Below are 13236 nucleotides of genomic sequence, written 5' to 3'. Positions count from 1 at the left end.
TTCAGAAAAGAACTACAAGAATGATCTGAGTTCTGGAAAACTTGCCTTATAGTTAGAGACTATGCAAAAAATGAAATATAATAGAGAGGGAAAGGTCAATCAAGCTTTGCTGAGGGTTCAGGTAAATTTTTGAGGGAAAGCTGTAGTTGGTTCTTATTTTATCCAAACAGATTCACACCTCACTAAAAGAAATGTGATGTTGCAGCATTAGTTAAACAATACTAATTTCTAGTCTTCACTAGAATACAAGACACATTGTAGAAAAAGCAAGATGGAAGCTGTGACTTTTTTTTTCTACTCTACTCTGTTATCTTTACTGTTACCTCATATTTTCAACCCACCTCTACTGTGTTTTGTGCGTTTCATCCATTTAGGATTTCCTGTCTGACAGCCTAGATCAGGGGTTCCCAAACTTGGGTACACATGCTTGATGATCCATCCATTCACTTCACAATTTTTAAAGAAGGTGGTATGTGAACCAGTAAAGTTTGGGAGTTGCTGTCTTAGATTGTATGAAAGGAAAGGTCCTGGAACACTCTGGGTGTTTCCATAATACAGTAATAAGATAACCGTGTATAGGTACCCCTAAGCACTCTGGTAAATGAAACACTAGATTAGGACCCAACAGAGCCGGGTTCTATTCCCAGTATTGTGAGTTGGCAAGTCACTTATACCTGCTCCTGCCTCGGTTTCCCCATCTGTATAATTGGTATAATACTGTAGTTTTATACCCACTTTTATGAAGTACATTTAGATATAAGTGTTATGTTACATTACTTTTTAAAAAAAATAAACTTTGCCAACGAGCATGCCAATAAGTGTTAACTGTGTGAGTCTCAGCAGAGAGGCCAAGGACTGAATGAGCCCAGAGACAGAAATCCCCTTCATAAAACAGTCTCTCCTGCTTAGGGTTCAAGCACCTTGAAAAGACAGCATAGGGGATCTTTCACTGCTGCTATACTTAATCTGTAATAAACACAGGACTTCATTCTTCTGGCCTTTCAATCCGGCAGAACTCAGAAGAATGAAGTGTTTGATCCACAAAGGGACTTAGGGCCGTCCCTAGCCATATGCAGCCCCAGGCTTCCGCGGGGGGGGGTACCCGCTCCTTGCACCCCACCGCCAGGGTCTGGGCTGCGCTCAAGGCCTGTGGGGCCCGGGAGGCAGGAGCTGTGGGGGGCCACTTTGGGGGGCCCCAGAGGATTAGCAGGGGACCAGGAGCAGCCTGCTCCGTTTCCCTCGCCCCGGCCCCAGCCGCGTCACTCAGGGGAGGAGGTTTGGGGGAAGGGGTCCCCCCCTCACCGGCAGGAAGCGGAGCAGCCTGGCCCCAGCCGCGGGGCTCCACTTCCCACTGGCGGTGAGATGGTGCTTCCCCCCCGCGAGCGACACAGCTGGGGCCGGGGCGTCGCTCCGCTTCCCGCCGCCAGGGAGTGAGGGGGGCGGTCCTTTCCCCCAGCCCCGCACTCACCGGCAGTGGGAAGCGGAGCGACCCGGCCCCAGCCCGCTCCGCTCCCCCCGCCCGAGTCGTGTCGCTCGGGGGAGGGGGTCTCCCCCGCCCTCACCAGCGGCGGGAAGCAGAGCGAGGTGGCTGGGAGCTGGCGGAGTAGAGCGGGCTGGGGCCAGGTTGCTCCGCTTCCCGCCGCTGCCAGGGAGTGCGGGGTCGCTGGGGGAAGAGGTGGAATGGGGGTGAGGCGGAGGAGGCGGGAAGGCTAAGAGGTGGGGCGGGGGGAGTTGTCCGGGGCTCCACACCCCCCTAGGGGCGGTCGTGCCCCTTGCAGTGGGCACAGCCCGCGGGGGGGCGGCCGGCCGACCAAGGGATAGGGCTGGTCGCCAGAGCTGGTGCCCCAAATGTCATGGTGCCCTATGCAGCTGCGTATTCTGGGTATGCATAGGGACGGCCCTGGCCTTAGACGTTGCAATGCCTAACTTTTAGGCACCCTGCCTAGTGGAATCTAGAGCCCTAAGTGAAGTGCCCAGGCTCTCTATACCATGCACAGGGAGAGCACGGCACCTAAGCAGGGGTTCCCAGAAGCCAGCAAACTGAGCTGTGAGACACCCCCGCTAGCCAGCTGGTATGGAATGCTGAGGAGAGGGGTGGGGCCCAAGTCCCCTCTCAGAGGGTTAGGTGCCTGCCTCCACTCAGGATTCACAGCTGTGAACTTTCTCCAGGAGTTAGGCACCTAAGCCCTGCCAGTCCTTTCTTGCAAAAAAACTGAGAAGAAGGTGGGGATCCTCATTATATCTAACAGCCCACTAGCCAGGTCACTTTCCTGGGATGTGGGCGCTGTAGGTTTGAATCCCTGCCTGAAGCAGGGCCCCAATGGTGGGGGAAACACCTAGTTTGAGAATTCTGTTGCAGCTCAGGCATGAACACAGAGATGTCAGGACACAGGCTCCTGTGGGCATGTTAACTGGCAGACATTTAGGTGCCCTGAGGACTTTAGCAGTGGAAACATAAGGGCCTAGGAACTTTAGGCACCTCCAGGATTAGGTGGCAGCTGAGTAGGAGTTTTGAAGAGCTCAGTGTCACTAAAATGTTGAATTTAGGCACCTGAGTGACAGGCAGTTAAGTCCCTTTGTGGCTCTAGCCCCAAGTTCACATTCCAAAAACATAATGGAGGGTGGGGGAGAGGAGAGAAAGTTATGTTCATAGAGGAAGTACAAGATAGCCCAGGACACATTTATGATGCCATTTCCTTTTGAATAAATACAAATTTCTCACTGCTCATACTACCACTGTTTTTCCAGTTCTCAGAGACAAACCTCATATTTCACTGACAATAGCGACATAATTGTACAGACTATAAATCCTAGATTTTTCAAAAGATCTGCCCAGAATTTAACCATACATCTCCCACTGATTTTAATGGCAGTCCTGTCATTAAATCTCCAGGCAACTTTAAAAATTCTATCTATTTTAGGCATTTACAGAGCACCCACTACACAGCAGCTAGGAAAATTGAAGGAGTATTGTTGTTATTATGCTCACTTTATATAGCCTACCAATGGGGATAACTACATGTTCCACTTCACTTTCCAGTCTTAACATGCCTCCAGGGCAGAGTGGAGACATCTAGTGGTTATTGACACTGGATGAATAGTCTGAAAAGATAAGGACCTGCCTGTGCAATTTTTATGACTGAGTACTTTCTCAGGCAGAGCAATTCAATTGATTTCAGTGGGACTGCTCACGCAGTGCTCACCAGCGTGACTAAGGGTTGCACAATCAAACCCTAAGGAAATTCATGCACTGGAAGTGAAGTTACTAGTAATGGATAAATTGAGGCGAGTCTGGATAATAGCGTCATAATGGCCTGCTGTTTTGAAATGTGCAAGCATGGTATGAAATATTTTTCCATTATTTTAATAAAGAGATTTACAGTATAAGCATGTCTTTTGCTGTGACTAAGACAGAGACTGCCTGAACTCAACCCATGAACAATTCCTCTGTTGTAGCTTACTCTATTTAAAACAGAGCTCTAGCTTTACGCTTTTGTATTGACATTCTTTGTGAATAAATGGGATGTGAAACTAGATCCATGTCAAACGCCCATTTGCTATGTTTGTCAAAATATACAAAGCATCTCTGACCCCTCTAAATTGTTTCTTTTCCCTTAGGCTACAATCCTAATAAGTAACTTTAGCTGGAGCTGAGAAAGTATTTTTTTCCTAATTCATGAATATTTTCTCTCGTTTTCTCTGATTAGGGATTTAGACATTAGGGAGTACATTTTCAGAAGGGCAGTCTTCTTTTTATAGGTGCAAATGAAAGTACATTCATCACCAGGTACTCATTGTGGGTGTAAATCAGGTACTTTAAAAGTACAAATGCTTTAGATTTGTGTCCACAATTTATTTTTGCAGGGACAATTTTTGTAGGTACAAACTGAACCTACAAAACAAAGGTTTTCGACCTGAACCCCACTGAAAATTAACCCCCTGTGTGTGCTTAAATCTCCACAGTTACATGGACCATTGAGATTAGTACATATAGCAAAATGAGTTTGGCAGGCTTAAATAAAATTGCCCAGATTCTTAAGTTTTTTTTTTTTTTTTTTTTTTTTTTAAAGTAAGAAGAAGAAGATTAAGCCTCTCGATCCAAATCAAAACAGATTTGAGTATATTGAAAGCAATCCCGGAGAACTCTTTCTCAGTCACTTTAGGTTACAACAGCACGCTGTGGAAGCTGATTATATTTACCCTGCTAGTAATATGAATTCCAGCATCACTGCATATGTCCAGTGTTCCATGACCTGAAGCAGATGCTTTTCCAAATGAACATACTAGCTCACAAACTTATTCCTGGGATCCGTATTTGAAGCTGATTGGCAGTGTCTGTCTGTCTATATATCTAACTTATGATCTGCTAACATACTCCTCACTGCAGGATCTAAGTACTGCCCAGGTAGAACAGATATATGCAGTGAGGTCTACAGTGGACTTCATGGAGTATTCTGCTATTCTTGAAGTTCTAAGAAGCTATTTGTGGTTTATATCTATCATTCCAGTCATGGTGCAAAAGCTTCATCAAAAACAAGAGGGTTGGGTCTTGCAGCAAATTCTAAAAGTGGCCTCAGAAGGTAAGTAAAAGCTGCAATTTCTGCAAAGCCCAAAACATACTCTGTATGTGCTAGATTCTGAAACACTTGCTCATTTCAGTAGCATCTTGCTCCACAACAGCAGTGGAGTAAGACACTATTCCATGCGAGTAAGGATATCTGAATATGGCCATGTGTCTTGAGAAACAAATCCAAGTCACTAAGTGACTTCCCACAGAAACTATCAAATTCTTGTAATTTTTCTGTTAACAGCAGTTCTGCTGACAGTCTGCTGCATGAGGAGGAAGAAAAAGACATCTAACCCAGAAAACAACCTGAGCTATTGGAACAATGCTATCACCATGGACTACTTCAACAGGCATGCTGTAGAGTTACCAAGAGAGATCCAGTCCCTTGAAACTTCAGAGGTACCATAGTTGCATGGTAACATATCCAGCGACTGACAAGCCTTACTGAAACCATACTAGATGAATAATATTAATGAACTCTTTTGAAAACTTTATGTACATCCAGAGAAACAACCTTTCAAGGAAGCTCACCCCAGTGTGATGTGATGACACACTTACTGTATCTCAAAGATTCTGTGTCCTGTTGTTAAAGTTATGTTTTTCCAGAAAGCTCTTGCTGTCTATTCCTAGGACTGAACACCCTGGGTTAAGCAGTACAACACAAGGTTGTTCACTTTGGCCTTGCCTTAATTTGGGCCTACAGTTGAGTATAGCATTCCATTCAATGAGTGGGAGTGGTTCAGGGTATTTGTGCCAGTAGTATGATTTGTGCCAATTATTGTCTACAGGGGTTCAGCTTAATCTCTGTAATGTGCCCATATATCATGATGATGGCACAGTGGAAGTTAACAACATAAAAGATGTCTGAACGTCCAGTTCTCAAGAGGTTTCTGTAGCTTCTCCTGTGACAGTTTCAGGGGTGCATTCTACAAGTAAGAGAAAACTGTAAACACCTGCCAGTAAGACTGTGAAACCCTTACTTACACTGGTGAGCACTTACCCAAGCATTCTGATTGATTTCAATGGAACTATTCACATGGATAGGTGCTCACCAGTGTGAGAAGTGTTCAATAGCTTGGAAGAAGAGGAATTAGTTGGCTTAGTTCAAGAATGTAAACTTGGGAATAATGGATGAAATTAAGCAAAGGATAAAGGATTAAACTCAAGGGGTTTGTCTACACTAGTGTCTGTTTTAACTCAAGTTAGCTGAGTGAGTCAGGTTTGGGTACGTGACAAACATTTGTGTCCAGAAACAAGCCTTTGGGAAGTGTCTAGACTATCATTTACAATTCTGTTGGTTAACTTAGTTAACTGGCAATCATCTAACTCAATTTAAAACCAAACCACAAACTCCTCTCTAGCCACACCAAGAGACAACTTCCTAATGGTGAGATCTTTTGGGGCAGGGGTGGCCAACCTGTGGCTCCGGAGCCACATGCGGCTCTTCAGAAGTTAATATGCGGCTCCTTGTATAGGCACCAACGCTGAGGCTGGAGCTACAGACGCCAACTTTCCAATGTGCCAAGGGGTGCTCACTGCTCAACCCTTGGCTCTGCCCCCACTCCACCCCTTCCCCCCCCCCCGTGAGCCTGCCATGTCCTCGCCCCCCTCCCCAAGCCTCCTGTATGCCATGAAACAGCTGATCGGGAGGTGCGGGGAGGGAGGAGGAGGTGCTGATCCCCGGGGCTGCTGGTGGGTGGGAGGGGCTAGGAGCAGGGTGGGAGAGCTGATGCACGGCTGCTGACTTATTACTGTGGCTCTTTGGCAACGTACATTGGTAAATTCTGGCTCCTTCTCGGGCTCAGGTTGGCCACCCCTGTGTTAGGGTGTGGAATAGTCACCAAAATGAGAAGGGGTGGAAGCCCTATAACTTGAGTTATTTAAAACTGAATTTGACATAGTATTAGAGAATATATTGTATGAACTGCTAGTGGCCCCAAGGGGCCAAAAACGCAACTAAGGATCAGTGCAGCATAGGGAGTCTCCCAAAATGCCCTCATACGTCCAGGACCCCTGGCTGGCCATTTGAGATTATGTAGGAGCACTGAGATGGATAGATACAGATATGAAATATAGCAACCCTTTGAAAAAATGTGTGGATATTTTTGCCTTGTTTTTTTTAAAGTGGAGATTCGTTTTTAAAAACTAAATTTCTATTGATCCCTATTCCTGACCCCAGTAAGTACATTGGGGTTTGCGGCTCTGCAATTTCTAATTTTATAAGAAAATTTAGCCAAAGCCAGAATCGCAACTATAATGTTTCTTTGCTGTCTTGTCACTAATATGAAGTGGAAAAGGAACAGACTCCACTGTTAATGTCATCGACATTTTCTGGATACCATGGCACCACATATTCGCTCTTGTTACATTAAAAAAAGAGGTTGAAAACATCTCTTTGAATTCATTCCCCCATAATTCCCTTCTATGCAGGCTTGGGAGAGTCTTTCCTGTAGCTGACTGGCTAGGAATCATGGATATGAAATTTCACAAAATATTACTTTTGCAAAATTTGAAGAAAGCAAAATGACATATAGAGCCAAATTCTATAAAATGGCCTATAATCTTGGGCTACTCAATTTTTGGGTGGCCAAGTTGAGTAAGTAGTGGTCTGATTTTACAACCCACAGCTCCCATTGACTGCAGTTTGGCAAAACCTCTGGAAGTCAAGGCCTGGTTTTCTAAAGCTGGATATCCAGAAATTGGGGCGCCCAAAATTAGGGGACACTTTGAAGAATTTGCACATATTCTCTCGGCTTTAAATTCTATAGATCTTATAATGTAACCACATTCCTTTATATTCCATAAACACACACAGCAATGTGCTGTGATGTACACCGAGGGTAGATAACAGAATTTAAATAGCTCATGCTCTTTTTCTCTCTTTCTCCTAGGACCATCTGTCTGAGCCACGCTCCCCAGCCAATGGTGATTACAGAGACAGTGGGATGGTCCTTGTTAACCCATTCTGTCAAGAAACACTATTTGTAGGACATGAGCAAGTGTCTGAAATATGACCCCACACCTGTCCTTGTATTGCAGTTCCATCGTTAGTGTCTCCAAATTATAAATAAATATATATATTATAAATATAATCTTTGTGTAACCCTGAATTATGAGAAATGTTTTCAGCTTTTTTCCCCCCTAAGAATTGTCAACCTCTTTTTTATAAGTGTGGTAAAACTTTACAGAGCAAACTGTGGCTTTATAAAATAAAGGTATTTCTAAGCAAAACACCTATTGAACCAACTGCTTTTCCTGCTGTCATTTACTAAATGCTTATACAGAATGTTTAGTCTGTATCACCACCAGGTAAGGTTAGCTTCACTGAAAACAGTGCCTGTTTGGTACTACACCCTGTCATGATGCAGGGGCAACCTGCACCTGTGAATCTCCTCTGTCTCTCCATGGGCACTCTTTTGTACTGACAGACCTCTACTGCACTTTGTCCAGAATGGAACTCCACAGTTACCCCACTTTAGACAGGATCACTAGGTTTCACCAATTGTATTTACCTCAGCCAGCCCAAATTGGTTTGGGTCTGGCTACAGAATCTTCTCTAGGTACTCGTGAGCAGTGTAAAAAGCAATGGCTCAGGACAGCTTCTTCAAAAACAAGGTTTCAGAGTAGCAGCCGTGTTAGTCTGTAGCCGCAAAAAGAACAGGAGTCCTTGTGGCACCTTAGAGACTAACAAATTTATTAGAGCATAAGCTTTTGTGGGCTACAGCCCACTTCATCGGATGCATAGAATGGAACATATAGTAAGAAGAAATATATATACATACAGAAAAGTTGGAAGTTGCCATACAAACTGTGAGAGGCTAATTAGTTAAGATGAGCTATTATCAGCAGGAGAAAACAACTTTTGTAGTGATAATCAAGATGGCCAATTTAAACAGTTGACAAGAAGGTATGAGGATACTTAACTTTAGGGAAATAGATTCAATATGTGTAATGACCCAGCCACTCCCAGTTTCTATTCAAACCCAAGTTAATGGTATCTAGTTTGCATATTCATTTGTCCAGTCTGTTCTTAAAAACCTCCAGTGATGGGAATTCCACAACTTCCCTTGGAAACCTATTCCAAAGTTTAACTATCTTTATAGTTAGTCTTTCCTAATATCAAACCTAAATCTCCCTTGTTGTAGATTAAGCCAATTATTTCTGGTCCTATCTTCAGTGGACACGGAGAACAATTGATCACCGTCCTCTTTATATCAGCCCTTAACATATTTGAACATGGACATATAATATTCATAAAGGTGAAACAGATATCACCCCTGTTCGGCACAAATTCTACATTAGATTTGCATGATAGAGCAAGTGCAGTGATCTAATATGCTGGGATATTTTGTAGCTTTTCCTCTGGGATGAGCTATGGAAGACAGACAACAACACACTGAGCCCCTCTCAGCCCTAGCACTGTAGTGCTGGACCCAGACAGCATGCTGATGCTAGCAGTCCCTGAGCTTTAGCGAATTGGCTAGCAAGTCTGGCAGAAGTCCAGTCATTGCCCCAGCAGGGAACGGACAGCCAGGTCAACGGCTTGGATAAGGCTCACAGGAGGTAGTGCATCTAGCAGCCTGAGCTGAGGGGAGTGAATGCTGCATCTTTCACCAATCAACATAAAAAACGCTATACAGCATGCTCCTGCAATGCTCTCTGAATGCTTCAGTGCACCTCCCATTCTTCTGCGAGATCGCCACACCCCCAGCACTCCTCCTATCAGACAGTTTTTACCTAATGATTTAGGGTGATCATAGGAATCTGGATAGCAAATATGTGCAATACTGAGGGAAGAATAGTTCCCTAGGGGACTAATACCCTGCTCTCCCACAGGCAACACTCACACTGAAGTCCTGGTGACAATGGAAGTTTTGCCAGTAAATTCTATAGTGTAATGGCAGTAAATGAGAGCCCTCCATAAAACTTGCCTGCAAGTTGCACTAGCCAACTTAATTAAGATCTCTGTTCAATGAGCAGTGGTGGGTAATAAAGATCAAGATATCAGGATGTATTAAAAGCAATAGAGAATAAAATGAAAACTGTAATGTCATTACCTAAATCAATGGCATGTCCTCCCCTTGAACAACCTAGTACCGGCATCAAAAGATGTGTTTTCATTTTTTGCTCCTGAGATCCCCTTTCCTATACTGTTCATTGACTGAGGTCCAAGCTCTTCTCTCTCTATTGCTATCCTTTACTCACTAGATATTTTTATTTATTTATTTAATGTTGCTAATTGCATACACGGTTTAAATCAGGGGTAGATTGTGAGACAGTAGAGACCCTGCCAGGGTTTTCCAGTTGGACAGACAGATATTAACTCCTACTCTGGGTGCTTTGTGCTACTCAAATGAAGCCAGAACACCGGCTTACTTGGCTAGCAAAAAATTTCCCTTGCATAAGGGGAATGCTCAGGTGCTGTAGAGCTAGTGTAGTCCCATCGTCCGGCAGGCATGACTAGATAAAGAGGAATGTGACCAGGGCCCCGTTAATCTATCTGTTCCTTGCTGCCAGATTGGCCCTGAGTGCTGTGGGTAGCTGGACATAAATTAGTGCAGCCTGCAGGTTGCCACTAGTCTAGCATATGTCATTAATCTAACTAGTGCTGGGGCTAGAATCTTGGAGCCACAAAAGCAGCTTAGACCCACCCCTTCTACAATGCTGAGACAGTACTCCGAATCTGGGCCACAATCTTCACAGAACCATAAAATCATAGCTTTTAAGGATAGAATGGCTGTTACTGGTCATTTCATTCATCTCTTTGAATCAGAGAAGTATAGTTTCTCTGCTTCTCTAATAGGTAATTAGATTTACTGTCAAGAAGTTATTGGATATGGATATGGACAATGAGAGCATTCAAGTGCACACACGCTCAACGGAGAGGCAAAAGCTGTACATCCTTAACTCTGGTGACTGAACGATAAACATTCCATTTGAGGAACATCTGATCGGATTAGGGTGTAACAAACTTCACTAGGAGTCTGGCCTGTGGAAAAGGCTGCAGGACACTGTACACTGTGTATTTATCATCTGAAGCATAAAGGGAGAGTGAATAGAGTTAAATTCATATCTTCCTTACAGAAGCAGGTACAATTCCCATTGGCTTAAATAAGAGTTGTACTTAACTTCTGCAAGGGCTGAATTTGTTATATGCTATATGGGGAAACTATACTGAAAGTATCATTTAAAAAAGACTGGAGAACTTTTAGCTGTTTGATTTGTAATGTAGATTCAAATTGGATATTTGAGTAGAATAGGAATAATAGAATATATATTATGTCTCTACATATGTACATAGGGTCTGAGTCACACTTGCTAGTACAAACAATGTAAATGCAAATTTCACTCTTCTGTGCCAGCAACAGTCTCTACACCAAGAGGGAATTTGCCCCTGTAGAAAGACAAGCAGTGTTTATACCACCAGCATCTCCTTAACGTACTTCCAGGGGAGTGCTCCTTTAATTTACCAGTGGGGTTCTATAGAAGGCACTCCATCAAGGTTCCCTAATAAGGTCACTGAATCAGCACACTCCCCAGGAGGTCATGGCCATAACCCTACCTAGCTAGCATTACCCACTGGCACTGGATAATGTATACAACTCTCAAGTTTGAAAAGATACCACAAGTCTCTAATCTACTCCAAATGAATTTCACACAATGCTCTCTACAGAGTGAAGGACTGAGGAAATACTAAATGTCTTAATTAAGCACATATAACAGATTTTACAGCTGGGGGATACTTATATAAAGACTGTAAGGAATTTAAACACTGTTGCCCCATTATTCAACACGAATTTTGGAAAAATAAAGACAGACAACACCATGCAGAAAAATACATGCTACTCAACATATCAGGCATCCTAGCTCCCATACCTAGAGAAACAGCATTTAGAAATAAGTAGTAAAGATTTTTTGGATGGCATGGCTTAGAAAGGATGTGTTATTTCTAGTTGGCATATGCAAGGATGATAATTCAATCTTAACAGCTACAATAAATATACCTACCAGGGCCCTCTGATTTCTGGGCATGCTTACACCACCACCACTCCATGAAAAAAAGTTAGCAAATCTAACCGTCCCAGTATAGAATTTTCCTGCATACTACAGATGCTAAATCTGCCTGGCATGAACCTTCTTAATAACAGGTTTCAGAGCAGCAGCCGTGTTAGTCTGTATTCGCAAAAAGAAAAGGAGTACTTGTGGCACCTTAGAGACTAATCAATTTATTTGAGCATGAGCTTTCGTGAGCTACAGCTCACTTCATCAGATGCATAAAGTGGAAAATACAGTGAGGAGATTTATATACATACAGACCATGAAAAAATACACATTGTAAGGAGAGTGATCACTTAAGATGAGCTATTACCAGCAGGAGAGTGGAGTGGGGGGAGAGAAAACCTTTTGAAGTGATAATTAAGGTGGGCCATTTCCAGCACATTTCCAGGAGTTAACAAGAACGTCTGAGGAACAGTTCGGGGGGAGGGGAGGTGGAATAAACAAGGGGAAATAGTTTTACTTAGTATAATGACTCAACCATGCTCAAATAAATTGGTTAGTCTCTAAGGTGCCACAAGTACTCCTTTTCTTCTTAATAACAAAAGCCACAAAATAATTCACTGATGGAAAAACTATGGGTGTAGACATCAACAAGACATATAAAGCAGAGTGGCATAAAACAGGTCTACTAGAGACAGCAAACTAAATTAATCACTACAAAATGCTAAACAGATTCCACTGGGACTTCACCAATTAGCTCCTACCCTAAAGGTCATGGCTGATGATAGCAAAAAGGATAAGGGATATGGGCTACGGGACTGCCCTGACATAGTGAAATACTGGCTAGAAATCTGTCCCCCTCCTTATCCTCTCTCCTCACCCCAAAAAAACTAATGATTTTGAGTTCCCAGGTCTCACACATTCTATAGGCAAATGAATAATGGTGGCTACAATTATCATCAAACTCACCGTCAGACACTACAAATTAAAAAAACTATACGCAGAATGGTTCACACCAATGACAGTCATCTCATCACTCGTGACAACTAGGCAAATGAAGGAAAACCGCAGCGTCCTTGTTAGAGTGCATAAACTCAGTTCTAGAAAGCACATCCAAAACCAAATATCATCTCCCAAATGTCCAAACACATACCTAGGCAGCTTTTATTATAGATATAAGCTAAAAGTCCATGCTGTTGCACAGGTGTAATTCATAAAGTCATGTATGTAAAACAGCCAAAAATGGCTGAGAATTTATAAACCGGACTGTAACAGACCACGAATCCCAGCAATAACTGAACCTACCAATATTGTAAACAAAAAGAGCTCTCATTTTTTGATTGTTTCCATCTCTGCACACTGACTGTACAAACATTCCAGGCTTCCGAGTGATGTTTGGGGTTATCATGCTCACTGGTTCTGTTGGGCGGGGTGTGTGTGTGTGTGTGTGTGTGTGTGTGTAAGGGGATTGTACTGAGAGATCTGTGTTGATTTATGCAGGTGTCAAATGTGGGGTGTGTGCTGCAATGAGGAACCATGTGTACTTGGGGTTGTGTTGTGCTGAGAGAGTTGTATTGATTTGTGTAAGTGGCAAATGAAGGGTATGTGCTCGAGCATGGCAGTTGGGCCAAAAAAGCCACTATCTATGCAACGTCCCTCATTATACCAAT

General features: G+C 43.3%; 1 protein-coding gene and 1 long non-coding RNA gene across 5 annotated transcripts in view; one reads left to right on the top strand and one right to left on the bottom strand.

Annotated features, from left to right (window-relative positions):
- TMEM108 (transmembrane protein 108) overlaps nt 1-7809 on the top strand; it is a 327045-nt gene extending 319236 nt beyond the window's left edge. For 2 of the 4 annotated variants that reach the window (XM_043540806.1, XM_037890287.2), the window contains 2 exons: nt 4812-4966; nt 7459-7794. In XM_043540806.1, coding sequence (XP_043396741.1) covers nt 4812-4966; nt 7459-7581 — 278 coding nt within the window. In that variant the 3' untranslated portion in view covers nt 7582-7794. Of the gene's footprint in view, nt 1-4811; nt 4967-7458 lie in introns of all 4 variants that reach the window. The other 2 variants (XM_027826752.3, XM_007064309.3) reach the window with 2 other exon arrangements.
- Nucleotides 1-13236, bottom strand: part of LOC114020504 — a 92923-nt gene that overhangs the window by 25203 nt on the left and 54484 nt on the right. The gene's annotated exons all lie outside the window — the stretch shown is intronic.

Source organism: Chelonia mydas, chromosome 2, assembly GCF_015237465.2.
Source record: "Chelonia mydas isolate rCheMyd1 chromosome 2, rCheMyd1.pri.v2, whole genome shotgun sequence".
Taxonomy (NCBI): Eukaryota; Metazoa; Chordata; order Testudines; family Cheloniidae; genus Chelonia; species Chelonia mydas.
Note: the sequence above shows the minus strand (reverse complement) of the source record. Positions and strands in the feature narration are given on the sequence as shown.